This window comes from Alternaria rosae, assembly GCF_020736505.1.
Source record: "Alternaria rosae strain MPI-PUGE-AT-0040 chromosome Unknown BKA58scaffold_1, whole genome shotgun sequence".
In the NCBI taxonomy this organism is placed as follows: domain Eukaryota; kingdom Fungi; phylum Ascomycota; class Dothideomycetes; order Pleosporales; family Pleosporaceae; genus Alternaria; species Alternaria rosae.
In genome coordinates, this window is record NW_025763570.1 from 2,847,517 (window position 1) to 2,873,535 (window position 26,019).

Sequence of the window (26,019 nt, forward strand, 5' to 3'; positions counted from 1 at the left end):
CTTCCTCATGCTCATACCACTATCGTCGCCTGCAACACTGCTTTTGGTACCTGCCAAGCTGCATGTGCGGCGGTCCTTCTGGCTCCAACTCCTTAGAAGGTAATTGTACCCCATATATGATTCGGCTGATAGCTTACAAGCGACATTTCATAGACCGATCGACGGGTTTTCGCGAATCCGCTCAAAACGAGTCTGGTACTGATCTAGAACTACCGCGAACAAGTACTCGGCCAGAGGAAAGAGGAAAATGATCTTACGGACAGAGGGGCTGTCAAGGAATGGGAGATGATCATGAAGTGGTGGTAATGAACGTGTAGTTCGACAGATGACTGTTTGAATCGATAAAACTAGCGCAATCCCACAAAGTCATCGCACAGCTTTGATACCTGATCTGCTAGCCACTGTGTAGTTCTTTCAAGGGGTTCCAACATCCTTTTGTTAATAATCTACGGACAATCATCGTCTTAACAGACTCGTAAATTTGACCAGGACCGGGGCCAGCATGCGCATGACGGCGTTGCACACTAAACATGCCACAACCGATGCCAGAAACAGGCTGGCGGCCAAATGGAACAGCATCAGTCCCAAATAAAAGAGGAACATTAGTATCTCCCCTGAACATGAGCTGTCCTACCATTCGCAGGCCATGAGTGAACCATCCATATCATAGTACTGTGCCGTTGTAGACATATACTCTGGCGCATCTCTTGAAAGACGAAAGAATGATAGGAACTAATCGTCTGCGCACGAAGCGAGCTCTTCACCAGCCTTTCGAAACCTGACGTAAAACAACGTGGGATTTCGTACATAATAGTGTCCTCCGAATTGTCGAGCGATGACCGGACAAATCGAGGCGAATGCCGGGTCATCGACGCCGCGCTGACCACAGGGCTCGTATACGATATCAACTCTCGAGTATGGGCGCAGATATTTCCACAACGATAGATTTAGGGAATCAAAGTTCCGAAGTGGCTGCGCGACCTTGTTTCGTATGGTCATGTTCAGTTGCCGCATGTCGAGAGTATAGACTAATAATGCGTAATCTGGATTTTCACTCCGAATGAGGCGACACGAGACTCTCAAGACTTCATAGTCGATTTCCTGTTTGATGGCTTGACAAGTCCAGCGAAGGCCGACGAAAGGGCGTTTGCGCAGAAGACTGAAAGGGGTTTCATCATCGCTCGTAAGCAGGAAATATGAGCAGACCCTGACGCGTAATTCGGGGGGTTAACGCTAGGAACGTAAAGCAAGCCATTGGAACAGCAGCTGTCATATGTATTCACGTTGGGCAAGCTGCGACGTGGTAGCCTTTTGTGATGCGTCTTGAGAGGCGGCGGGGCTGTACACACCGCGTAAGCAGCAATGCCAGAGTTAATAAGCGCATAGGAAAGCAGGCAGACACCCACATATCTTTTGCCTTACGCATATTTGATGCACCTATGAGCAAGCAGTTTGGGCCCCTGATGCATTGCAGCATTCGTTCATGATTCCAAGGTTACGACCGAATTTCGGACTGCAAGTAGACCCTCGAGAAAGTAACGCGAAACCCCATGAATGTAACATTGTGTACAATAACACCCCTACAGCGGAAACAACTCCCATCCACCAATGACGAAGGCCACAGCGAGCGCTGGCTGGATTGGCACCCCTGTTGCGAACGCCGCGTTCGATGTGGTAGACGACTCCGTAGTAGTTGGAGTCGCAGTAGCCACGCTTTGCGCAGAAGACAAGCTCGCCACCGCATTGGACATGCTGGTTACCATGGGTCCATCAGGCTTGATGGCACATGGGGTTCCATCTCCCAACTGTAACCGATCCATAGAGCACACGTCCGACTCATTTGCGTCAACCATAGCGAAAGTGCCCAGTTGCGCACAATTGCCTGTAACATTCCCGAGAGTACTTGGGTCGGGCGCAGTCCACTCATTGGGCCACGCTGGAAGAAGCGTAAAGAGAAGTTGCACGTCCTGCGAAACACCAATGTTAGGCCGAGGGCGGTCGCATTGTTTATCCACTTCATCCCATTGGATGTACCACCTCAACGAGTATGCATTTCCTCCATAGTTTGGTCCATGCATCCAATTCTTAGGATTTGTGTGGTTGACAAGGATAAATGGCGATCCATCTGACGTTGTAAACGTGGATGCATTATCCGAGGTGAAGTCTATCGACCATTGATCTTCTAGAACACCTCCTGGAATTGGGTCGTCGATGGTGTGGTACGGCATGATATCCCATGCGAAAGTGAAGGGGCCAAGTTCTGCGGCTGCGGTGAAGTTCTGAAATGCGAATACGATGGGTAATGACGAAGTAAAGTCGTACGTTTCATTTTCGCGAGGAAATATGACGTCGATTTCGAGAGCTGGAAGGTTTGCTGTTGGTGCTGTCGATTGTGCTGATGATGCGGACGTGGAGGGCCCGACAGCCGTTGCCGTGGTCTGGGCAAAGGCTGATCGACAGACTGCCAAAGCTGCAACTAAACACCAAGAATAACGGGCCATCTTCGGGTAAGAATTTGGTAGCAGTCTTGAAGGACGCAGACGACAGCGTCACTCATTGAATGTGTTGATACAAGAGTGAGTTGCACTTTATGCTCAGGGGCCAAGATCCTTCGCAATCTTAACCTGCCGCGCTCCCGCTTAGGCGCCCAGCTGGCCGGTCACGGTGTTGATCTCTTCTTTTATGGGAAATCCCCAATCGCCCTCTAACGACACCGAGTTCATCTAGCACTAAAGCTTAAAAAGAGTAGAATTCCACCTCAGCGATCCCCGTTCTGGCCGGAATTGTTATAGCGATGGGAAATCCTCCATAGTCGGGATCCTCATTCGGCATCATCGCGTTGGCTCCACTTCTCGTCTCATCGCCACCCAACGTCCTCAGTGTCCGTAACTTACCTGTCGCTATGTCGTCCACAACCTTCTCTTCGTTCTTCAAGATGCCATTGAACTTCGTGTCAGCCTTAGTAGATTGACCCATCACCTGAAACCCCCAACCAATAAGTAAAAAGCGTGCTCCGCCACGATGAATGACCATGCCGCTACCGGCCCCGGGCTTGCCAAAAACGAAAGAACGCTCAATAGTGATATCCCAATCGCCAAAACGCTGCTTGATGGGTTTTGATGGATCTTTGTCGCCGGTGACTTCGTCAAAACAAAAACCAACCGACGAGCCCGAGTTACGTTGGGCTTCCAGTACGAGTTGGGAGACTTGTGATAACAGCCCATAGTGCTTTGTGTAAGGATTGGTTGCTGGCTCCAGAGTATCGATGCCAAAGGGACTGGCTAACAGAGCCTGGAATGTTCCGTACGCTATCCAGATGCGCCGAACGCCGTATTCGTCTCTTCGCTGCTCCGGGATGAAGAGAGTATTTCCACGATGTCGGTACTTGCCGCATAAGCTAGTGTATTCATTGAGGTAGATGTCGGGCGCGATAAATTCAAGATCAGGCGCAAACTGCAGCCAAATATCAAGGACATTGACTGTGCCGCCACCTGACGGATAATCTCCTGGATGACCGCCACCACCAACTACAATAGGAGTATCGTTATCGGCATCATCTCCCGCATAGTTTTGCCAGACGTTTGTGTATAGCGGAATGGGATACTCCGCTTTTCCAGCTGCTGCTACACGGTTCACGTAGTGTGCATAATGATATGCCATGAAGAGCTCGTCAGTCCTGCTACCGACGCCGAACACTTCTTCCCAAGTGCCAGATTGTGGTTTCGATCGTGCGACAAAAGTCTTAAGGTTGGCTTTTAGATCGGCGTGTAATTGATCGTAGTCGCGGCTTAAGAATTGGAGAAGTTCTGCGGGCACAGGTTCGGAGAAGACTCTGTTGGCATCGGCACTTCCGTCGCGACTGTCAAACAAAAGGCCGACTTCGTTTTCGACTTGCACCATCAACACAGTACTATGTTTCTCGTCTACCTCTTTGAGGTGACTAAGCAACTTTCGGAATGCTTTCGCATCAGCTTCGACGTTTTCCTCGTGGAAAAGAGACAGCACATCCGCAACCTCAATCACACCTCCCGCCTTTCGAAGTTCGGCGCGAGGGAAGCGTTTGGGATTCGTCTTCACCCATGATGGGGTATACGTTGACCTGCCTAGCCATGCACGTGTCAGGATGTGGGAAGAAGCTGCAAGTATATACCAACATACCGTTTTTGAAGGATCCGAACCATAACAAGATCAGATGCAAGCCGTGGTCTCTAGCGCCCAATATGACTTTGTCCAGCTCTTCAAAGTCGAACTTGCCCTCTTCAGGCTCGACCATCTCCCAACTAACAGAACCAAGTAGAGTATTGACATTGGTGGCGACCATCTTGGGCCAGATCTCGCTCATGTATTCGGCAGACGAAAGCGACGAGTTTTGCAATTCTCCGCCCAACATAAGATATGGCTTGCCATCAACAATGAGTTGCTTGGTGTTCCCATGTTGTCGGAGGTGTGGAATGGTTGAATTGGAAGTCATGATAAATCAAGAAAGTCCAAAGGGTCCGCGAGCATATGCAATTTCTGAAATCGAAGATATGTCGTGCATCGCCAGCACCCAGAGATGTCACGCAAGTTCATCGTATAGCACGTGGAGTCCTGCGGGGTCGCTCCAGCGGGGTAGTACCTACCGAACATAGGAGTATGACATTTACCGGTGCTAGAAGTGCAGCCATGGCTATAACCCAAGGCGTTCTTTGATCACAATAGCGCAAGACTCAATCGATATTGCCGATGGTGAGACCTTGTTGCCGAATTCCTCTCCAGATTTGCGGGATGGTGTCGCAGTGATGGCTAGTCTGCTACTAATGTCTCCCTGGACTGCTGCAAAGTATTTAACGGTCGTAACTTCCCAGCTGGTGACGAGATCGGAGCGTGCTTGGTCGGCCGGCGCCGACACTAAAACGTATCGGGTTAATGCTGTGCTTCCCCTCTCATCTCACCTTACGCGCCATCAAAGTGCAGGAGCAACCGGACTGTCAAAGTTGCGAGCTGCATATCGATTGCCGGTGCTCTTGCCGTTTGATTCAGCTCCCAGGAACTTTGCCAGCTGTCGAAGAGACGCCTGAAGACATCACACCCACATCAGGAGCCACTCTATGCTGCTGTTACTATGAGTATCTCCTTGTTGTCTGATGAAAACATTGGTCACTACTTGAAATCCATTCCCTCCAGAAACCCCTCGAAACTACCAAACCGGTCCCACCCACCTACCTCATCGACAACCCTCTTGCTCCATATCACACCATCCTCCGCTCCAGGCCCATAGTATGCCCACTCCTTTATCATGACCATGTTCTCCAACAACTCCTGACCTGCCTTCCAATCCTTGTCTTCCATCTCCTTGAACTCGCACTTCTTTCCTGTCACGCTTTCAACAGCCGCGCAAATCTCAAGCGGCGTGACCCACGCGCTCGCAGCTAGCACATGCTTCCCGATAGTGTCATCAGGCTTCGCGAGGCAGGAAGTTACAAATTTGCCGAAATCGGTGGGTACGTCCAGCATGGGTATCTGGGTATCAGGATGAAAGAGCTGCGAGAGTGTGTAGCTGTTGCCATTCGAGGTCGGTTTGATGGACCCAGGGATGTTGGACATAAAGAACCCGGGTAGTACGAAAGAAGCCGACTGACCGACTTTGTTGATGTATTCCTCCACCACGGCTTTGCTGTCAAAGTGATGTAGGTTTGGCAGTTTCCCTTTTGTAATCTTAGAGACATGGGGAAGGGAGGACCAGATGAGGTGTGGCACTTTGGCTTCAACGCAGGCATCGGTAAGATTGTGGCCTTGCTGGACTTCATGGGCGAACGAAGCCTTTTCCCAGTACTACTCTGACTGTTAGATCGGCAGAATAGAATAGGTGGATTGGAAAGCAATACATTCGTCACGCCAAAGACTGCATCTGATCCGGTGATGGCTGTCAAGATGGAGTCCTTGCTGTTGAGGTCCGCCTATAACAATTAGCTCGACTAGCTGTCTTTCGGTTTTGCGAAAAGCGACTTACAGCGACCATCTCTACTCCTTTTGCAACCATGGCTTGCGCATCAGGCTTGTTTGGGTTCCTCGTCACTCCGCGCACCTTCCACTCTTTACTCAGCTGCGGATGGTTCAGGATAGCTCGTACGACTGAGCCACCCTGGTTGCCGGTAGAGCCGAAAACAGTGATGAGTTTGGTCATATTGAAAGGCCGAAGCATTTATTTGAGCTTCTAGAGGAAATATGAAGATGTTTCTGTCCTCTATATAGTCCTATCCGCTCGAATCGTCTTTCCCGATGCGGACAACGATACTACGGGGTGCATATCGTGTACCATCGTACCTGCCTACTTATCGTGAATCAGGGATGGGGGGAAGGCCTCATCCGATGAGTAACATCAAGGGAAGCTGACAGAGCAGGTGGCTGAAGTTGAGAGTGTAAGAAGACGACTAGATGCGGGGTGATCGCTCGATGCATCGCTAGTGCGGAGATGGATGTGATTACTCACCTCCAAACACTGAGCAGTGCCTCCGCCATTTCAATGCGTGACTTCAACAAGACAACTCAGAGTCACGAGGTGGTTGTTACGTTTTCTTCGCTTTAGTCGCATCTGTACAATTAGAAGTTCACATGCAACTAGAAAGAGCTCGTGGTGAGCACTTCTGTCTGGGCAAAACTCTTGTTGAGATGCTGTCATACCCACTTCCATGTCTATTTCTTACTAAACAGCTGCGCGGTTCCGTAACATGCAAGAGGTACCTTTCAGCTAGCCTGTTCCGGCGCGCCCGACCCTCTTCCACCCTGCTCATCATCCGGACCGTCCTTGCGCTTCGAAGGATTGGAGTTGCCAATAATTTAACATTCCGACTGAGACGCCATAGCCTTAGGATCGTTGTTTTCGGGCTTAGGAGCCGGCTCAACATAGAATTGATCCGTATCCTCAAAGCTGCCAGGGTCATAGACAGCACCGCTTCTATCATCGTCGCGAGAAGATGAATGATCTGGAACGCTACTGTGGGAGTTGTTGCTGCCAAAAGGAATATAACCACCCGTTCCAGTAATTGCTCTCCCAGTAGCTGTCCTCTCATGTGGAGTGGAGTACTGTCCCACATACGACCCCCGTGTACCAATGCCATTGGAAAGAAGTCCTCCTCCACGATGTGATATAGAATCAGATCGCTCTTCGCCATCGTCGATAGTATCGTTGTCTTCTGCTCGTCCAGGTGGGAGGCCATCGCTGCCGTTTTGCAATCGCTGTGCGTCCGATCCATCTGATGAGTAGAAGGCCGAAGTATTCGCGTGCTTCGAATGGTGTTTTAAACTAGATACCAAAACATGTGTATACTCATACTTCTGGTAGCAATAGGTACCAATCAGTTTGTCGTTGACGCGCTCAAGCGGCTAGTGGTAGTGGCGTAGTCTTATTTGCGGGTATGGAGGGGAACACCAGAGACTGATCGTGTGTGCGCAAAACCCGGTCTAAAGCGAGACTCAGCTGTTATTTGTCATGGGAGATGCCCCGATTTCGAAGACGTTGCTATTCCGCATGATGGCCAGGCTCGTAAGGGGACGCTATCATCACGGTAAGTATTGCTGCAACAGCAAATTTACGTCGCAACCAGTTTGTATGCTCCCTGTATATACAGGAGCTTGATCATGATATTAGTATTATTGAGTTGATATATACAGCCCTGTCCACTCGTACTCGTCCTCGTCTCCCTAGCCTATCAACTGTAGGACTAAGTTCGTATAGACTGCTTCAGAGTAACGCGTCATCGCCGAAGTGCTTTGCATACATTCCCAGCGCCTTGATCGGGAAGATGAACTTGTAATTCGGATAGGAAATCATACTGTTCTTATGTTAGCCACCGTTCATGTTCATTCAACAATGTGGCGACTTACCAAGACTTATTGAACACTCCCTCAATAGCCTCCTGCAGCCACTCTCCATTTGCTTGCTGTCTCTGCATGATGAGCTTGACAGCTCTTTCAAGTGGTTCCTTGTGTGGAAACCCGCCCTCAATCATTGCGATGACCACCCAAGCAGTCTGGACAACCTGACTGCGCGGATGCTGCTGCCAGACACCGGTCTCGCAGCTCTTGTATGTCTCGCCCCAGCCTCCATCTTCCATTTGTTTGTCTAGGAAGAACTGACACGCCCTTCTCACACGTTCAGAGTTGTCGTACTGCTCACCAGAGCACTTGAGTGACTCAAGAGCAAACATGCCGGCATAGGTGAAGCATATACCCCAGCTGCCGTACCAAGACCCGTCTGGGCGTTGGGCAGCCCGAATGTATGCCACCGCCCGATCGCGAAAGGCAGAGATTTCCGCGGCACGGTAATCGGGATAATGGTGTTGGAACATGTCGAGTGCGGTAACGACAGCGGTCGTGCATTCGGGGTAGTCATACTCTATCATGATGTTGCCGAAGACTTCTGCTGCGTTAAGGTGTTCGAGGAGCACGCTGCCCCGTGTCGGCTCATAGGAAGCACAGCCACCAGACGCGTTCTGCATGGTCAGCAGGACGTCAATGGCGTCCTTCACGCGGCGTTCGTTGATAAGTTCAGGGAATTCGTTATCCCGCTGGAGAATAAGCGTGCTCTTGAGACCCTCAGATGTGCAGTCGCTGACTGTGTACCCCTGCTTTCGTGTACTAAAGCCCCAGGCACCTTTGCGTTGTTGACGATAGCATGCATGTTGATCTCGGGTTTCTTCCAGAATCTGCTGGTCTTCTAAGAACTCAAGACTCTTTGTAAGCATGTGCTTCCATTTCGTATCCTTTGCCCAGCCGCAAGACTCAACGGCTTGAATGAGGAATGCGGTGTCCCACGTCTGTACACCGTTTGTGCCGTTCATAAGCATACCTTCGTCCTTTACCCAGAGGAACTCCGGAAGAGTCTTAAGATGCTCACGAACAGCATGGGACTTGGGTCCTTCTCTGACATAAGCAGCCAACATGTTCATGGGACCGTTGACAGGACCCAAATTAGCAAAATCGGTGTTCTCATCCTCGGCTTCGATCAGCCACCATACATGCTCTTCAGCACGCTTTACCATCCAAGTGGGCCTGATGTATGGGAACCATATAGCGGCCAGGAACCAGAACAAGACCTTGAGCATCCAAGATTTCGCATGGTAATTGTCCGTCGGGGCAATAGTATTCCGCCGTGCGCCAAAGTTGATCTTCTCAAATGGCTCCATCAACAGCTCGGCCCGCAATTGACGTGTAAGGTCGTTGAGCGGGTATGACCACTTCTTGGAATAGACATAGGACATGGGCAGAAAGACCTGTCGCATATGTATCCACCACCTCCACGGCGCAATAGGGACCCAGTCTGGCAGCAGCCATAGCTCAGGTGGACAGGGATTGACAACATCCCATTCCGTCACACCCAACACGCTCAACCAGAACTTTGCCCAATGCGGACCGTTGAGCGCGCCGCCCAGTTTCCAAAGTGTGTCTCGCGCTTTCCGCATTCTGGGATCTTCTGCATCGACGCCAAGCAGCCTGAGGACGGTATAGTTCATTGCCGTACCGAACACGGTACTCTCTCCCTCAATATGTAGCCCCCAGCCACCGTCTTCTGGATTCGCGCGGGCAAAGAGGTAGTTCTTGATCTCGATCGCATGCGACGCTGGTATTGGTGTCTCGGTGACATACCAAGTGACTACGAGGCCAGGGAGGAGGAACATGGGACCGCCGTATTCGCAAGCCCAGTTGCCAGGTGGGAGCTGGAGTTGGGAGAAGAAGGTGAGGCCATTGTGGGCAGCTTCAAGGGGTGTCTTTGCGGGCGCAAGAGTTGGTTGTTCCTAAGGGAAAAGTCAGTTACTGGTGTCTGAATGGTTAGAGGTAATGCAGACGCACCGTGTCGAGGCCTAGGAAATACTTGTCCGCTGTGCTTTGTGGCCACGCCTTGATCTCCTCGTCGCTTTGCAGGTAATGCCATGTCTGACATCCTCGGTCGTCCTTGAGTCTCCATCTTGTGTAGTCCGTCTTTTCATCTCCCTCGTTGCTCTTTGTCACGCCTACTGCGTCGTTCAGTATCTTCTGGCTTGCGCTGCGCTTTGTAGCGCCGTTAGTAGTGCCATTGAGGCGCGACATTATGGATGCTTGGTCTGCAGAGTCTTCGATGTTGTCCTACACTTCTCCACTCATGTTGGAAAGGCGGGATGGAGGTGGCCTGGCCTTGTGCTGCGGTGAGTTACCCTGGGTCGGACGTCTTGGCAAAGACGCATGAGTAGAGGCAAGAGCGATCTTGCCAATCAATGAGGAAGCCATCGATGTGCATGCAGATCAACTTTACTATCATGTTACAATCATGAACTAGTAGGTATTTACATTCAGACTGTCTGAATGCGATGCGAAGTTCGCATTCGCAAACTTTCTGCTTCAACAATTCTGTAGACCCTGAACGCAGGCCCACACATCCTGCCACGTCCATCAACCAAACCCTGACGCCACTGCAAAGACGCATGTCAACGACTGTCCAAGCATCCCCTACTTCTTCGAAACCCGCGCGCGCTCCCGATCTACCATCATCCCCATCACACATGCAGCCACTTGCCCTTTGTCGCCCCTGACTCAACAGCGGGACGGCAGTCTTGGCAGGCACTCCCGCGGCGAAGCGCGCGATCGACAAGACGCTGACCACTCGGCTCACACAAGGCTTACATTCCCGCCCCCTTTCAAAGTTTCGTGCGCAATGTGACGCACAGATCGCCAATCGTCGCATCGCGGGATGAGGGAGGATCCGAGGCCGAAGTTCTGCATCGACGATGAGCTTTATAGAGCCATGACTTCATTGATCGCATACGTGGACTTGCGTCTGAGAGGCATACATGCTGAAGGGAAATGAAGATCAGCACATGTGACGAAATCGCGAGGTGATGTAAAAGCGATGTAAGGATGGGATCGTTGTGTACGTGGGCAATGAGCAGTGTGAACGATTACTCGTGCTTGTATTCAATGCTCGCATTCAGTTGGCGGCGGGTATGATGTGGTTTGTATTTACAGATACTACGTGTCGAGTATTCAAACGAGCGAGAACCTCCAGGGCAACCGCTCTGCACGTTCAAGACTGAGGAATCCGCCAAGAAAAAAAGAGACATGAGCAAGATAGGGAAAAACGCGTGTGCCATCCAAACAAGAAAACACCGGGTAGTTGCTCTTGAAAACGTGCCAAATACAAGGCCATGAAATGCTAAACATGCTTCGAGTGGCAAAAAGAGGGAAGGCGGTGAATCGTGGTCTTGTGTATGCGGTAGTCGTGTGCTGAAGTGGTAGTGGCAAAATAAAATTCGTTGTTTCGGGTATATCAGAAAAGGTAACCTCTCATCCATCCGCGCCTGTTGGGTTGGCGTGATTTCAGTCGCTGAGATCGGGGTTTGCGACGAAGAGCCTCGTCCCCATGGTCATGGTCCGCTCGTCCACACTGCCTCTCCGAACCAGGTCATCCTTACTACCCTTTTTATCTGTGGCAGCGGGTGGCTTCAACATTCCAGGCGCTGGCATTTGCCCTACGTCGCCAAAGTTGCGTTCCCCACTACTGCCACTGCCTGTGCTTGTGTTGGTTTTGGTATGTTGGAAGTAGCTGTTGTCGTTGGGCGCGTTGACGTCGTATTCGGCTGGTGAAGGGGTGGGCTCTTCTTTGAGGTCGGCGAGCTCGCCGTCCGGAGATGAGTTCAGCGGGGGAGTGCTGTTGGAGGATATGCGGCCGGTGGGGTTGGCGTAGGACATGCGTCGTCCTGAACCGAGCGAGGAACGGCCTGAACCTGTGCGGTGGTGGTACTGGCCATTCTTGACTGAGCCTGCGTCTTCGTCGTCGCCCTCGTCCACCTCGGAAGCACTGAGGCGCATAGGAACACCAGACCCTGCATACGTGACAGGCGCATATAGCGATGCCTTTGGCAGACCGTGGTGACGCCCGATCTTGGACCGCACGCCGCCGGTCATGCTAGATCCTCCTGAAGCACTTCGCGGGGGAACGTGGTGGGGTCCGCCTGCTACCTCCATGTTTGCCCGCATCTTGGCCTGCCGTTGCTGTGCAAGCATGCGGGGGTCTTCGTATTGGGCCCGGTCACACCACACCGTAGCCTTTTGTTTCCGCATGAGTGCAACGTACGAGGTGGGCGAGTTGCCGCCGGAGCGGGTAGACGAAGAGCGACGGAGGGCGCCGCTGTTGGAGCGGTTCGGCGTGCCAGTGGTAGAGCTCGTTGACGAGGTGGGGGTTCGGCGGAGACTGCTCTGGTACTGGGTTGGATATTGCGAGTTCATGGTGCTTGCTGTGGGTGACTGGGCGGGGAAGATGCCTGAGCTCGTAGTGCGCGTTCGTGAATGTCCTAGTTGGCCGTCGTTATGGTATTGGTGTTGCGGGGGTCGCACCGATATGCCGGGGTTTGCTATGGGTTTACGGCGGAGAGGAACAGCCCCGTAGGCAGAGGTTTGTGGGGGTTGCGCCATGACAGCCTGCATGATGGATTGACTCTGCTTTCTTCGCGTCACGAATCACGGGAAGTGAAACACAGATCAGCGCGCTGACGTCGGACCGACGGCGTTGAAGAACAGACAATGACGTTCTTTTTGGGCAAACTAGCGGATTCTTGGCTGGCAGTGAAGGGAGGTCGGCGATGAAGTTGTGCTGCGGCGTTGCGAGTGAAGCAATGCACTGACTCCCCGCTGCTTCCGGTTATGGGCTGATGTGAGGCAATGGGCACGGAAATTGATGATGCTGATGATATGCGGACCTCACACGGAGCAAGCGAAAGCGGCAACGGCGGCAGGGCAGTCAAGGCCCGGCGGGAGGAATCGAGATTGGAGGGATGATTTGCGAAGATTGGTGGTGCTCTGGCAGCCGTGTCGAGTCGTGGGCGGGAAGGGTCCTTAATAGCAATGGTCCAGTCCAGCCAGAGACGCTAGAAAAGCTTACTCTAAAGAAAGAACAGGTCAACACGCGCGGTTTAAGAGTTTGGGAAGACGAGCAGACGCCAGCTGGCTTGCGAGGATCAAGCGTAGCACCTGCATGGCGTCGAGGCGCGCGAATTGCTGACTTACAGATGGATGCGGCGTCGAGGTCGCGAACTAGCCCACCCGAGAGTGCAGCAGCGGCACACGCAGCTTTTGAATAGGGAAGTACAAAAAGAAACGTCGGGCACTGTGGGCAGGCCGGTGGGGAACAAAGGGAAGGGCGTGTGTATGGAGCAGGTCAGGACTGATGGCAGCAGAATCGGGACGAGTGCGCCCGCAAGAGGAAGTGGCCGTGTCTTGTATCTTAGTATCTTGGGTACTCTCCGTGCTTGCCGTTGAGGGCGATCGCGCTAGAAATGGGTGAGCCGACGCCTGGGAACCACGTCTCCACCGCGCAAGTGTCAATGACGAAAGGCCTCCTCTGAAGTGTCGCCATGGCGCTTCTACTATACCATCTTTCAAGCGCGATCCAGCACGTCCATAGTAGGCTCTGCTAACGCCACAAAACCTGAATCCGTCGCGCTCAAGAGGCCCCTCAAGTCAAAACAGCCGCCCCAGCCAAGCGGAGTCGTGTCCGTATACGGCTCCCGACTACTACCTTGAGCCTTGCGCACCGAGCATCCCGGCTGCGCTGCTGCATACATGTCGCCAACTTCACGAATCCCGCTCGCTGCCGAGCTGCTCCTCTCCGCGTCGAATCATCGGCAAACGTGGCTCGAGCATCGTGGCCTGCAGGCCCCAGTTAGCTGTGCATGATCGCCTCTGCTTGCATCCCGCCTTTCTTTTTGAACCTCACTTTTTACGAGCTGCGAATGCTACGTCTGACACATCGCTCGTGACACCGGCTATAGTGTTTCATCCTCTGGCAAGCGTGCCCTGTGCCGCCATCTGGATTATGAAGCCATGACCGCGAGCACTGTCTAATTGTCGCCCGCACCCGTCGCCAGCGAGACTGCCGGGGCCATCATCGCGAGACCTCACCCCAGCGCACATCTGACCGGGATGCAACCAAGGCCCTGATACCGTTTCATCTAACGTGATGTGTTGAACAGCCCGCTCGCAGGCCTTGCTCGTCCGCTACTTTTGTCTGTATTCCAGAGTGGGGTTGCATGCACGTCGATGCACCTTCAGCCGTTCCCCGCTCTCTAGCACTGCGCACTCAACCATGGGACATGCTGCAACGCCAGCCGAGCTCCTCCAGATCGTGATCTTTGCGACTATCCGAAAAATGTTGAGGCTCTTTTTTCCTGCATCACCACCATTGCCGTCTTCGGTCAATTTTGCCCGGCAGATCCGCTTCGGTCTTCGCCGAGAAACTTCTAGTAACAGGCATTGCCACCTCCTGACCGTCATCGTCAATACCAGCCTGCGTTTCTGATGATACCCATCAATAAACACTTTCTGTGGAGATACGAGCCTTTCGGTGGGTATTCATAGAAGGAAAATTGGAGAACAGCCCGTACAAAGCGCAAGTGTACCAGACTCTGCGTTTGTGGCGTAGCATCGCGTAGCGGCATCCTTGAGCGACATCGTGCTGCGAACGCCGCCACGGAAAAGGACCCTGAAGAGCTGAATTGTAGATCATTGCTTGATTGTGCTCTCGGATCTTTGTCACCCCGCGTTCGGTCGTATGTCGTTATCGCCAACCTCAACTCTCCGAACAGGAGCCGTGCGTTGTCGACCTGCTCTCAGCTTCGATGAGGCTTTTGTTTCGGCAGCCGTTATGATGTCGCACGCCTAATAGGCCGACGACCCGCTACCAAGCATCATCCATCCGGAGGCGTAAAGTCCCAATAACGGCACATGATTCGTATCTACCCACCTTCTACACACCATCACAATACACAATGCCAGTAAAACCCAAGCCCTTGGTTTGGAGGGTTACACAACGTCCGCAGATCTCTCACCTGCATACCAGATCTCACACCATCAATTCTGCCCTCATTTTCTTTGGCGGCTTGTGTACGAGTAATGCCCCTTGGTCACGGTAGCACGAACGCAGCACAAGGCTCAGTTTCTGCCGTGCTGACGAGAATCGCACCTGCATCGTGCTACGACGACTGGGTGTCGTATCTCCAGACAGGGTAATTGTTATCGTGAAGCGCTACTTTGGGCGCTCGGTAAGCAGCTGGTCCGGCATTTAGGTCTTAGTGTCGGTCTTGTGCCGCTGTCATCGGTACGATAAGTTGTGGTCCTTGGTGTGATGAACATTGCCGACTGCATGAGGGGTCCTCCGATGTCTCAGACAACAGCATCGTACGACTGAAATTGTGCATGCACAAGTCGTGCATTCTCGTACTATGTACATGGAACGTCGAATGAGGTGGGGCATCGAATGAGATGGAGCTTGCATAGCTCGTCCGGAGATAACATGTTATGTACATGCGCCTCGGTTCTCCCTATCGTGACCCCACTAGATGATATACACTACTGCTCGCTCTGATCTAGTAGACGTAGGGAATCAGCTGGTACGGAGTCTTCTTCTTGAAGTCCTCCCATTGCGCTCCATAGCGCTTTTCGCAATACTCGTTAAGTATGGGGATTGCCCGCTGTGTGAAATCCCACGCGAAGAAGGCTCCTACCAATGCACCCAGCGTGTAGCCTCCTCCGACCATGGCATAACCCGCTCGCCAGATCGTGTAGCCGCCATAGTTGATGTGGCGTGCAAGGCTCCACAGCCCTCCCGTATAAGCTTTGCCTTTGTTGTTCGGGTCCGCCTTGAAGCGCTTGCGCTGTATTTCTGCAACAAGTTCCGTCATGATGCCTGCGACGTATAGCGAGCTACCGATGAGGAGCGCAGGTTGTGGGAAGGTGGCTTCGGTCGAGGCGGAGGTAGCTGATGTGAGGAAGGCGTAGGTACTCAAACTGTTGAAGACAGCGTTGAACAGACCCACCGCGATGGCGCCTGTGACTGGCATTGGCTCTCCAGAGAGTGCTGTTACCCAGATGTTCTGCTTCACAGCTGCGCCAACCGCCATCCCAAGCAATACCAACCGGTACGGCGACAGGCCCAAGCCATCGATCAGAGATATGCCTGTACGCGTTGGCAGTCCAGGAGGCAGTGTTCGCAGTCCTATGCGATGTAGGGCGGATGTGCCGAGGCCGTGGGCGAGGATTGAATATTGGAGGACAGGCTCGATGCCGCGCAGGAGGAAGAAGGTTGCTTTGCCAGCTGGTGTGGGCGTATAATCGCCGCGTGCATTCAGGTCCTTCTTCTTCGACTCTTCTGACCGAGGGTCGTTCGGGTTGCCTTTCTGGCCTTGACCTGGCGCCATTGTGCCGATTGTCTAGTTATGTAGTACTGTCAATGTTAGGACAATCGTCACAAGGCCGGCTAGAGCGGGGTTACCTGGCTGCGCTGCGTTGAACTCCAAGACTTAAAGTACAATCAGTGGTTATTTTGTAGTCCAACACCGCCAATGAAATAGGTCTTGTCTCCTCGGCCAGTTGAAGTGTGCTCGGCCTCTTGAAAGCGCGAGGCTGATCAATGTCTGATGAAGCATCAGACGACGGGTCATGACGTACACGCTAGCCGCTTGCTCGGGCTCATCGAATGCCGTCTGTGAAAACGGAAATCTACTCGATTCTGCATCCTGAAATCCTGCTGTTGATACCTCTTCGCCATAATGATATGGAGCGACGATATATGTCGAAGAAACCCCGTCGGCAGCTCGAAGCATATGGTCAAGTTCCGTGGCTCTGCAGATTAAGCCTAGCATACGCGTGTTCCCGTGACGATTTGCATTAGCGCGTCAGAAAGCGCGTGCGCGCTCATGATCCCCTCCTTCCATTCATCTTGACTTTGTTGGGACGCGGCCAAGCCTTCCTTTGGTCCGCATCATCAATTTACTTATTGTCTTCTTATATACCTAAAGAAGCCATCGTTTCAACTTCTCGATTTGCTCTTGTTTACAAGCCTCGAGTGCCAATCCGACGTCAAAAGCTCGGCAACGTTCTTTCGAATATGATGAGGATATTGAGGCCTCGAACGTGCGCACCGACCAATTGTCCGCCTGCGTTGTGTACGCAAATGGTATCCCTCACAACTCTCTCTCGCCTTTCTACGCTCGAACATTGATAGCTTGATATCATAGATCGTCGGCACCGTTCACGATATCCGCCAGGTGCTTTTGGAAGCAAGCACATCACTTGCTACTGCCTTTGGCATGTCGCATACTCATTCTAAGCACAAAAAGCCTTAGCAGGCCCAGCACGATACGATATTCCACCTGTACGTACATCGGTACGCCTACGATGACCGTCACCTTCGGTGCCATTTGCAGTCTTCTACAAAGCGTCGAGACCGTCACGACACGGCGGCCACGGTTACTTGCGAAGCAAGAGAAATCCCATATTCGCGAGATAACCTCGCAGTGGTTTCTCAAGCAGAGAGAAGCCCTCGATGATCCCGATACAAATGGGGGCGCCGTCTTGTCTGCTCTCTTTCCACATCGAAGGAAAGATCGAGTCTATGGAATGCAATCGCCATTACTCGCAAAGAAACTCGCGAGCCTACTTGCCTTCAATCACGGTCAATTGGCTCTATTCGAGGGCTGGCACACAGGGAAATACGGTGACCTTGGGGCATATGTCGAACGAGCAATGAAACCTTGGGATGGCACATTCGCCAGCAAACGTGCATTTCCGATTGCACAAATCGATCGATTGCTGGTACATTTAGCAGCAAGATATCAGTTCTCCGACAAGGTCATCAGGAAGAAGCGTATCTCAGATTTCCAAAGCGATACTGAGCTGAAGGAGATACTCGTGAGACTTGAGTCGTGGGAAGCAAAGTGGTTGGTGCGTCTCATTCTGCGACATCACTGTACCGTGGAGCTTGACGAGCAATTTGTCCTGCAGCGCTACCACTTTCTCTTACCACAATTGTTGATGTTCCAAAATGACTTCGACGCCGTCTTCAAGATGCTCAAAGGCGATCTGAGCTGTTATCCCGCAGTACCAGAGCCGTCAAAGCAAAGACTCATGCGTATCGACGCGGCACAGAGACTGAGAGCTATTGTTGGAATCAAGGTGGGGCGACCGACGTTCCACAAAGCTTGGTCTTTCAAGCACTGCATGCAGCTTGTGGGTCAGCGCGCTTGGGCTGCCGAAGTGAAGTACGACGGCGAGTATTGCGAGATACACGTTGACTTGGACAACGCACCTAATGACATCCGCATTTTTTCTAAAAATGGAAAAGACGCAACGGCGGACCGAAAGGCTTTGCATGCCACGATTCGCGAAGCCCTCCGTATCGGTCGACCAGACTGCATCTTGAAGAAGAAGTGCGTCATTCTGGGCGAGATGGTACTCTACAGCGACAATACAAAGAAAATAATGGGGTTTTCAAAAATCAGGAAGCACATCACCCGCTCTGGTTCCTTCATCGGCACGCTTCAAGATTCACTGCCGTACAAGTGGGAGCATCTTATGCTCGTGTTTTTCGACATCCTTGTGCTAGATGACGAATCTATTCTACGTCACTGCCTTCAAGACCGTCGCAAGATCTTGAGGGACCTTGTCCGTGTAATCCCCGGCCGGTCAATGCGATCGGAGTGGACACTTTTGGACTTTAAGACAGGGGATGGCATAACAGACCTTAAACAGATATTTGCCCGGAACCTAGCCGAACACCAAGAAGGACTAGTTCTGAAACCGTTGCATGCGCCGTACTTCCCACTTTTGTCGGAGCAAGGGCATCGTCAAGCAAGTTTCTTTATCAAATTGAAAAAAGATTACCTCGGTGACATGGGTGGCGAGAGGGATTTGGGCGACTTTGCTGTCGTCGGAGCTAGCTTTGATGCGCAAGTCGCGGCAAAGAGCGACCTCAGGCCTTTACACTGGACGCACTTCCATCTGGGATGTTGTACGAATAGAGATGCAGTACAACGTACGAGTGCAAAGCCAAAGTTCACGATCGTCGCGAGCCTCAGCCTCGACAAGTGCATACCAAAGTCTGATGTGAAATACATGAACATTCAAGGTTATATTCGCCAGACTACACTACGAGACGACGGGTCGACCTTTGAGTTCGAATTCCAACATTCCAAAGGCTATGATAGGCGGATGACCGCAGCATTCAAGAAACCATTCGTAGCAGAGATTCTTGGCGGCGGCTTTGAGAAGCTCCAAAACGAATCCTTCAAAATGTTGCGACACCCCAGAGTCAAGAAAATACACCATGACAGAATTTGGGAAGATGCTGTATCTTTGGAAGATTTGGAACGTATGGCTGAGGAGAAGTGGGAGGTGCCCGATGCTGACAAGCTCGATGGCCATGCTCGTGACGTTGCTTTGTTGGTTAAAAAGTACACCAAAGAGATGGACGGGTCTCAGGCGACTGTAACAACCGACGATACTACGCAGCAGACGACTCAGCGGACTAATCCTCGCTCGTCGCCAGTCACGCCCTGCCCAGAGGCCATACCGGCTATTCTTCAAGCGTTTCCCGATGAAGCTACAATGCAGGAAACACAGCAGCAGTATACATTCACCACAGTCTCAACTTCTCAAGGCTCTGCTGATGGTAGCACACAAGGTAAAGGGACACGGGCATCTCGAGGAATACGCATTCTGGTGAGGGAGGACACATCAGAGCGTCTGAATAACTTGCCTCTTCCCAGATCAATGTCGACGGTGTCTGAAGCGGCCACTTCGTCACCACCCAGATCTAGTGCGGCATGCAGCCTTCCGATTGCAAGCAAGAGGCGCAACTTTGTGGACTTTATCAGCCCGCCGAATGCGAAGCGGAGTAAAGCACTGGTTCCCCTACAATGTTCTGCGAATAACCGCCATTTAGGCCACTTCGATTATGACTCGCAAGAGGGGGTTGTGCACATTTACGCAAAAGAAGGAGTCAAAATACAAATACATGCCGCATCTCGAGACATGGACAAGGGTAGCTAAGAGAGCATGGTCTTGAATTCGTTGCTCCGTTCAATCATTGCTAGTTGTTATCGCGCAGTTTCGCAATTTTATGGAAATGGGCGTGGATCAGGATGAATATGATGGTTTGCATGATATTACTGATCGCCGCATGTTGAGATCTCTCGCTCTTCTTTGGGCAGTTTCCAGGCAGGAGCTCCCGGGTTCACAGTCGTAATGGTGAACCTGGTGCGTTCATGAGTCTGTCTACATTGATGTGATTCTAATCCGCAAATTACGTTTCGTCAAAATTTACAGAAGCGAGAATGTCAACCAAGGTACCTGCAGAATTTCGCTACTGTAGTCGAGTATCATGTAAGATCCACGAACATCATTCGTGATATCTAATTCATTCATCTTCCTTTCCATCACCCCAAGGACGGACCACATCGCGACCATGAGACCCCAATTCTTTTTCCGATAGAACGCCTGCCAGGAACTCGGCATATAGGTTCAGATCTACATCCACCTCTCTTACGCCTGCAGCGCAAGCTGAGTATCAAGACATCATAACGCCTACGCAGAGCTCCAGCAGGTCTATGAGCCCTTCACAAATCTCGGCGCAAACCCCTCCTCGTATACGATCTCTTACAACCGACATTGATGAAACCTTGCCGCAATTTCTCAATGTACCGGTTCCTAATTTGATACGTTCTGAGGTTTCGCGAGAGACTGATCGACTACTCGCTCTTGATCAGCACCCAGTATGGGATGCTTTGCAGGACGCCATGTCTTCTAGCGCACCCAGCGATGCTGCTGCACGTACTAGGCGAGAACGCGCAAGTCGCAATCCAGGTGCGGTGGGAAAAGGGCGAGTTATTGAGAGCGCTGGGCGAGGTATCGACTATGCTCGACCAAGGTATGCATCCAGAGGCTCGGAAGCCATGCACGAACTATTTCGAAGACTCGACCTTGACCAAGCATTCGGCGAACTCTACGAGAGTGCACTCGAGCGACTTGGAGCAGCCAGCAAACCTTTCCAATGTCCGATCTGCTTCGAAACTATGTCTAATCCTGCCATCATCGTGCCGTGCGGCCATGTCTTGTGCCAACCGTGCCTTGATCAGTTGCGCCGGATTGCGTGGAGCGATGGAAAACGGATGCGATGCCATTTCTGCCGAGGAGACTTGATCATGTCCACTGACTGGAAGTCTGTGCGTAACAAGTATGGACTGGAAGAGGAAAGTAGGGATGCTGACAAGCCGGCTGCTGAAGACAGGCAAGACGAAGGGGAAAGAGGTGGCATAGTTGGTGGCATGGTGTCTATGTTGAGAAGAGCTGTGAATGATATGAGAGGCTGGAGTGAAGCATAATAGCATCTCTCGGATGTAATAGTGGAAGCATGGCTCTCTCGCGCAAGGACGTGGATGGTTCGGGAGATGAGAGCCGTTGCTTACATAAGGGTCTGAAGTAGGTGGAGCCGTCGGCGGTTGTGTTTCGGCTGCATGATCCTTGTCAAGCTTCCAGAAGCCGCTCCAGGGCCCATGCACCGTCACCACCGAGCGCGTGGAACTTTGGCTAGCCACGACATTCAAGTGACGCTTGACACAACCAGTCTCCCCATTGCGCCTTCTGCTTGCTGTCTCTGATTGATGACTCCGAGCTTGATTCCCGTCCGTACGTCCTCGAGCATGCGATAGATGTGTCCGCCTGTCCACCCATGCCGCCGCCTATTCACCACCCCCGACCTGCGCCGCCATCATGTCTTCCCCCGATACCCCACGGAGATCGACCGAGAGCTTCGAGTTCCTGTCGCCGAACCCGCCGCAGGGCTCCTTTCCGTTTCCATCAGCGAACCATGACTGGACCAACAGGCCCAGCTCCACGGGCGGGCGCTACAAGCCGCGACGTGGCTCTACCTCGTCTTCGATACACTCGGTTGGGGGCGCACTCGATAGCGGCTTCAAGAGCACCATGGGCGCGGTGAGAGAGCAGAGCAACAATGGTGGGCATTCACGGTGATTATATGCACAGCTGTTCAAGAAGCTAACCATGGCCTAGCCATCTCCACGTTGCTCACGCCTCCCATCATGCGGACTGGCATGGTGCCGCATACCACTGCCACAGCGACCGCAGGCCACCGCCCTCCATCTACCAAAGACATCCCGCCCGTAACTCTCGCAAATGTACCCCACATCGAGCCCTCCACCTTCAATCCATATCTGTCGCAAGTTGGCGGTTTGTACGACGCTTTTCAGCGCGCAAAGGCCGAAGCTGAAGCAGAGGCCGCCCAGCCGGTAAGGAGAGGGTCGAAGAAGGAGGACGCGACCGAGAGTCTTGGACGGGGCCTACGTACTGAGTCGCCAGCGGGGACACCTAATCTAGCAGGTACACCCTTCTCTTCCAGTGGCCCACCGAAACCGAAGCGTCGAACGAGCGGATCCAAGCGCGCCCTACCAGCTATCACGCCGCTGTCCACAATACCCAACATCTACTTCGACGAGAACTTCCACCTAGAAAACCCGCGAACCTTTGACGTGGTGAGCGAGCGATCCGAGGTGGTCAGGCCAGCACGAACAGCAAGCAACGATGATTTTGGGGCAAACGGCTCTCTGGACGTCCCACAACCTCCCGGGCGGAAAGCTCTGGCCACAAATGCGATTCTACAAGAGAAGCTGTCGTGGTACATGGACACGGTGGAGGTGCACTTGATTTCGGCCATATCCACAGCATCGACATCCTTCTTCGCCGCGCTCGGCTCCCTCCGCGAGCTTCAGACGGAAGCATCAGATTCGGTCGCAAGGATAAAAGGTCTCAGGGAAGACTTGAAGAGGCTGGATGAGCAGATGGCAATAGGTGGCTTGAAGGTCGTCGAAATGAAGAGGCGGAGAGAGAATCTGAGGAGGCTGACAGACTCGGTCGACCAGTTACAGGCTGTCATCGTCGGACTCTCGCACTGCGATGAAGCCGTTGTCGACGGTGACCTTGAAACCGCCATGGCTCGGATAGAAGTCATCGAACGACTGATAACAGGCGCGCTGGACACGACTGATACGCAAAGCACCTCATGGCTCGACTCTCGACTACCTCCGCAAATGATCGATTTGCGACACTTGAGAGCACTAGACGGGGTTTTCGAGAACATCACCGAGCTCAAGTTCCGCGTGGGCAGAGGCTTCGAAGTACGCTTTGTCGACACTCTGCTCACAGACCTGCGAGAGCACGTCAAGCGAGTTCCGGCTCATGATACCCTGGAACGATGGACTGCTGCATCGCAAAAAGCACGCGGGGGCAACCAGAAACCAAAGACGACTTTACCAGCCTACATGACGACAGATGAAAAGCTACGAGCAGAGTTACGAGCTAGCCTGTATGGCCTGAGCGGAGCGCAATTCACCAATCAAGCTAGCGCAACTTTCAGGGAGGCTATGATCAAAGAGATGAAAGTCCTCATCCGGAAACATTTGCCGAGCTCATCAGAAGACGATACTGGTTCCATGGCTTCTGTGTCTACAAGAGGCGGCCGAGGAACTAGTCAACAGGACAAGAATTCGATCCTTGCGCGAAATCTGCGCGCAATGGATCCTGAGGATGCCGAGGTCTTTTTCGCTAATATTTTCACCAACATTGGTGAAGCGCTCCGCCGTCTAAGCACACTGATCAAGGTGCTTCTTGATGTCACAAGCGGCGTGACTACCCCTCCCGCCTCTGCTGGCGGGCTTCGCTCTCCTCCAAGGAGTCCGTATATGCACAGTATCGATGATTACGTAGGCAATAACGTGCCAGCGCCAAGCTCCAATGACCTGCAGATGGAACTTATGCAAGCTCTGGACATGTCAAGTTTGTTAGGTCAGGCTGTCGACGCAGCACAAACACAGATCACCAAGCTCCTCAAAGTCCGCTCAGAAGCTACAGCTAATCTCCCATTGGAACGCTTCCTACGGTACTTCAATATGTGTAGGCTTTTTGCGGATGAGTGTGAAGCTGTCTCGGGACGTTCTGGCGCTGCACTCAAGGGTGTGGTGAACACCCACATCAACGACTTTGTATCAAAATTTGCAGACTTCGAGAAGCAAGAACTGATAAAATCAATGGATTCAGATCGTTGGGAACCGAAAGACTTTGACGCAAGCGATACTGAGGTCCTAGCACGGTTGTTGAAGGGGATGGAGAGTGATCCACCAAGCTGGGCCGAAACTGGCGACATTCTCCGAGGGATCGAAAAGCCGACCACAAACGGCACTTCAGTACAAACAAACGGCGTATCCGAAGAGAAGCCCAAGGAGAAGAACAAAACCACTATTCCCGCTGTTGTGGATGAGGAGAAGTACACCATCTCAGAATCATCAACAGTCGTCCTCCGAGGTATCGAGCGTTTCGAAATCCTAGTTTCCGCCATGCCAAGTATGACTTCCGAAGTCTCTAACTCCCTTTGCGACTACATTAAGCTTTTCAACTCCCGACTTTGTCAACTGATTCTCGGCGCGGGCGCCATGCAGTCAGCTGGCTTGAAGAATATCAACACCAAACATCTCGCCATTGCTTCTCAGACACTTTCCTTCCTTGTCGCAATCCTACCTTACGTCCGCGAGTGCTTCCGGCGTCGCACTGCATCAGCTTCCAACAGATCCTCGATTGGCGAGTTTGACAATGTCAAGCGCCTGTTGTACGACCAACAGAACCAAATCCACGAGAAGCTCACAGGCATCTTAGCTGGGAGAGCGAAGGTTCACATGCGCAGTCTCAAGAAAGTGGAATGGGACACTGAGGCCGAAGTCAATAAAGATGTCAGCCCCAGCATGGAGAGCTTGACTAAGGACACTGTGACCATGCACAAGGTGATTAACAAGTATTTGAGCGACATACAGGTCCGCATGATTATGGGTCCTGTGTTTGAGAGCTACAGGGAAGAGGTGGGTGGTGTTATCAAGGAAGCGGCAGTGAAGACGCCTGGTGGTAAAGCACGGTACGTAACCAAGTCAATTTGGGTGAATACATAGCTAACAGCACTCAGATTGCTACGTGAGGCGAAGCTATTCGATGCAAAGCTTGGGCCTATTGACGGTGCTGGCAACGTTGGCTCTCATCTGATCGGCCTCGTCGTTAGCAAAACAGTTGCGCAGCCCAAGGCGGAACCGAAAGTGGAGCCTAAACAGGAATCTGAAGAGAAGAAGAGCGAGGAAAAGGAGCAGAGTACAGAAGCAGAGGCAGAGAAATTGAGCACAGAAGCGACTTGAAGTCAATTAGCACTTCAACCAGCTTTCGGTCGCAGCTACTACGGAACGACGCATACGCTTCATTGGACTAGGTGACGGCTCTGCGATGGTCACTTGCGGATCACATGGTCCCGCTGCAAGGGGAGTTTTACTCCTCACTGACCTCACCACATCACCTCCGGACTACGTGTGCATTCGGCCCCGATGAGTACTATGATGGAAGTTGCCGACGACTACACGCATGTTCACCCGCATGTCACCTTTCATGTATCATCACCACCCAGCAAGGCGTTCTGGAGTAATAGAAGAAGAGAGGTCACTACGGGGCAAAGTGTCGTTGGATAACGTTTGATATTGCGGGAAGGGATGAGGAGATACTATTGCTATACCATTCAAGAATCATGATCTTTCAAGGCCCCCAAAGGAAATGCGGACTCTCTGTCCATACCTCGCCCGATGTGTGCCCGCCCTCTCTTTGTTGCTCATCTTCATCGGCTGTACTTCCTTCTCCAGTAGTCGCAGCGGCCTGCACATGCCTAATTGTTATCACCACTATGTCTCTGTCACCGCCGCTACCCATAACGACCACCGTTTCATCTCTTTCCGAAGTCGTCCTCGCACAGTCACCATGCCCGCTCCCGCTGCGCCTCTCGTCTCCATGTACTACTACGCTCTTTTCTTCCAACTTTCCTTCTTCGATGCTGGTATGTGAGTCCGTACGTAGTTCTGCTTCGGTCTCCAGTTCGGTGGCTCTCTCCTTGTCGCGTTCCTCGTAGTCGTGCACACGCGCTTGCAGAGCTAGATGCGCGTTCATTTCTGCTTCTGAAATACCAAGTCTGATATGCAATGGTGTGTTGAACCCGCTGATCGCAACTTTTCTGCTTGTATGGCGTCGAGGCCGGGGAAACATCATTAATTTGGGAAGGAGAAAATGTCAGAAAGAGAGAGGGAAAGGGGTTGTAGGAGCCATTAGAGATACAAAGATCACAGATCTTCATGTGTCATTGAC

The 26,019-nt window shown here is 52.2% G+C and overlaps 9 protein-coding genes across 9 annotated transcripts; 3 read left to right on the forward strand and 6 right to left on the reverse strand.

The window, feature by feature from the left end:
- Window positions 1–1,284: 1,284 nt before the first annotated feature.
- BKA58DRAFT_18684 (uncharacterized protein) lies at window positions 1,285–2,628 on the reverse strand. The gene has a single exon (XM_046165507.1). The coding sequence runs from the start codon at window positions 2,499–2,501 to the stop codon at window positions 1,581–1,583; it is 921 nt and encodes a 306-aa protein (XP_046031260.1). The 5' UTR covers window positions 2,502–2,628; the 3' UTR covers window positions 1,285–1,580.
- A 37-nt stretch (window positions 2,629–2,665) lies between these two features.
- BKA58DRAFT_425944 (glycoside hydrolase superfamily) lies at window positions 2,666–4,562 on the reverse strand. Its single transcript, XM_046172949.1, has 2 exons — window positions 4,159–4,562; window positions 2,666–4,103 (listed from the first exon to the last, which is right to left on the reverse strand). Exons 1-2 carry the CDS (start codon window positions 4,469–4,471, stop codon window positions 2,737–2,739), a joined length of 1,680 nt encoding a protein of 559 aa, XP_046031261.1. The 5' UTR covers window positions 4,472–4,562; the 3' UTR covers window positions 2,666–2,736.
- Window positions 4,563–4,919: 357 nt separating this feature from the next.
- BKA58DRAFT_416359 (uncharacterized protein) lies at window positions 4,920–6,398 on the reverse strand. Its single transcript, XM_046172587.1, has 3 exons — window positions 5,993–6,398; window positions 5,868–5,939; window positions 4,920–5,814 (listed from the first exon to the last, which is right to left on the reverse strand). Exons 1-3 carry the CDS (start codon window positions 6,182–6,184, stop codon window positions 5,143–5,145), a joined length of 936 nt encoding a protein of 311 aa, XP_046031262.1. The 5' UTR covers window positions 6,185–6,398; the 3' UTR covers window positions 4,920–5,142.
- Window positions 6,399–7,586: 1,188 nt separating this feature from the next.
- BKA58DRAFT_18707 (terpenoid cyclases/protein prenyltransferase alpha-alpha toroid) lies at window positions 7,587–10,196 on the reverse strand. Its single transcript, XM_046165515.1, has 3 exons — window positions 9,832–10,196; window positions 7,867–9,776; window positions 7,587–7,814 (listed from the first exon to the last, which is right to left on the reverse strand). Exons 1-3 carry the CDS (start codon window positions 10,066–10,068, stop codon window positions 7,724–7,726), a joined length of 2,238 nt encoding a protein of 745 aa, XP_046031263.1. The 5' UTR covers window positions 10,069–10,196; the 3' UTR covers window positions 7,587–7,723.
- Window positions 10,197–11,331: 1,135 nt separating this feature from the next.
- BKA58DRAFT_396676 (uncharacterized protein) lies at window positions 11,332–12,438 on the reverse strand (the record flags this gene model as incomplete). The annotated part of the gene is made up of 1 exon (XM_046171372.1): window positions 11,332–12,438. One exon carries the CDS (start codon window positions 12,436–12,438, stop codon window positions 11,332–11,334), a length of 1,107 nt encoding a protein of 368 aa, XP_046031264.1.
- A 2,936-nt stretch (window positions 12,439–15,374) lies between these two features.
- Window positions 15,375–16,205, reverse strand: BKA58DRAFT_304069 (uncharacterized protein; the record flags this gene model as incomplete). The annotated part of the gene is made up of 1 exon (XM_046167004.1): window positions 15,375–16,205. The coding sequence occupies one exon, from the start codon at window positions 16,203–16,205 to the stop codon at window positions 15,375–15,377; it is 831 nt and encodes a 276-aa protein (XP_046031265.1).
- Window positions 16,206–16,907: 702 nt separating this feature from the next.
- Window positions 16,908–20,115, forward strand: BKA58DRAFT_18763 (uncharacterized protein). Its single transcript, XM_046165521.1, has 2 exons — window positions 16,908–16,963; window positions 17,012–20,115. Exon 2 carries the CDS (start codon window positions 17,185–17,187, stop codon window positions 19,834–19,836), a length of 2,652 nt encoding a protein of 883 aa, XP_046031266.1. The 5' UTR covers window positions 16,908–16,963; window positions 17,012–17,184; the 3' UTR covers window positions 19,837–20,115.
- On the forward strand, window positions 19,934–21,224 carry BKA58DRAFT_18795 (uncharacterized protein). The gene has a single exon (XM_046165537.1). The coding sequence runs from the start codon at window positions 20,394–20,396 to the stop codon at window positions 21,165–21,167; it is 774 nt and encodes a 257-aa protein (XP_046031267.1). The 5' UTR covers window positions 19,934–20,393; the 3' UTR covers window positions 21,168–21,224.
- Window positions 21,225–21,356: 132 nt separating this feature from the next.
- Window positions 21,357–25,225, forward strand: BKA58DRAFT_18801 (Vps54-like protein-domain-containing protein). The gene is made up of 3 exons (XM_046165540.1): window positions 21,357–21,799; window positions 21,856–24,760; window positions 24,809–25,225. The coding sequence occupies exons 1-3, from the start codon at window positions 21,556–21,558 to the stop codon at window positions 25,029–25,031; spliced, it is 3,372 nt and encodes a 1,123-aa protein (XP_046031268.1). The 5' UTR covers window positions 21,357–21,555; the 3' UTR covers window positions 25,032–25,225.
- Window positions 25,226–26,019: the final 794 nt, after the last annotated feature.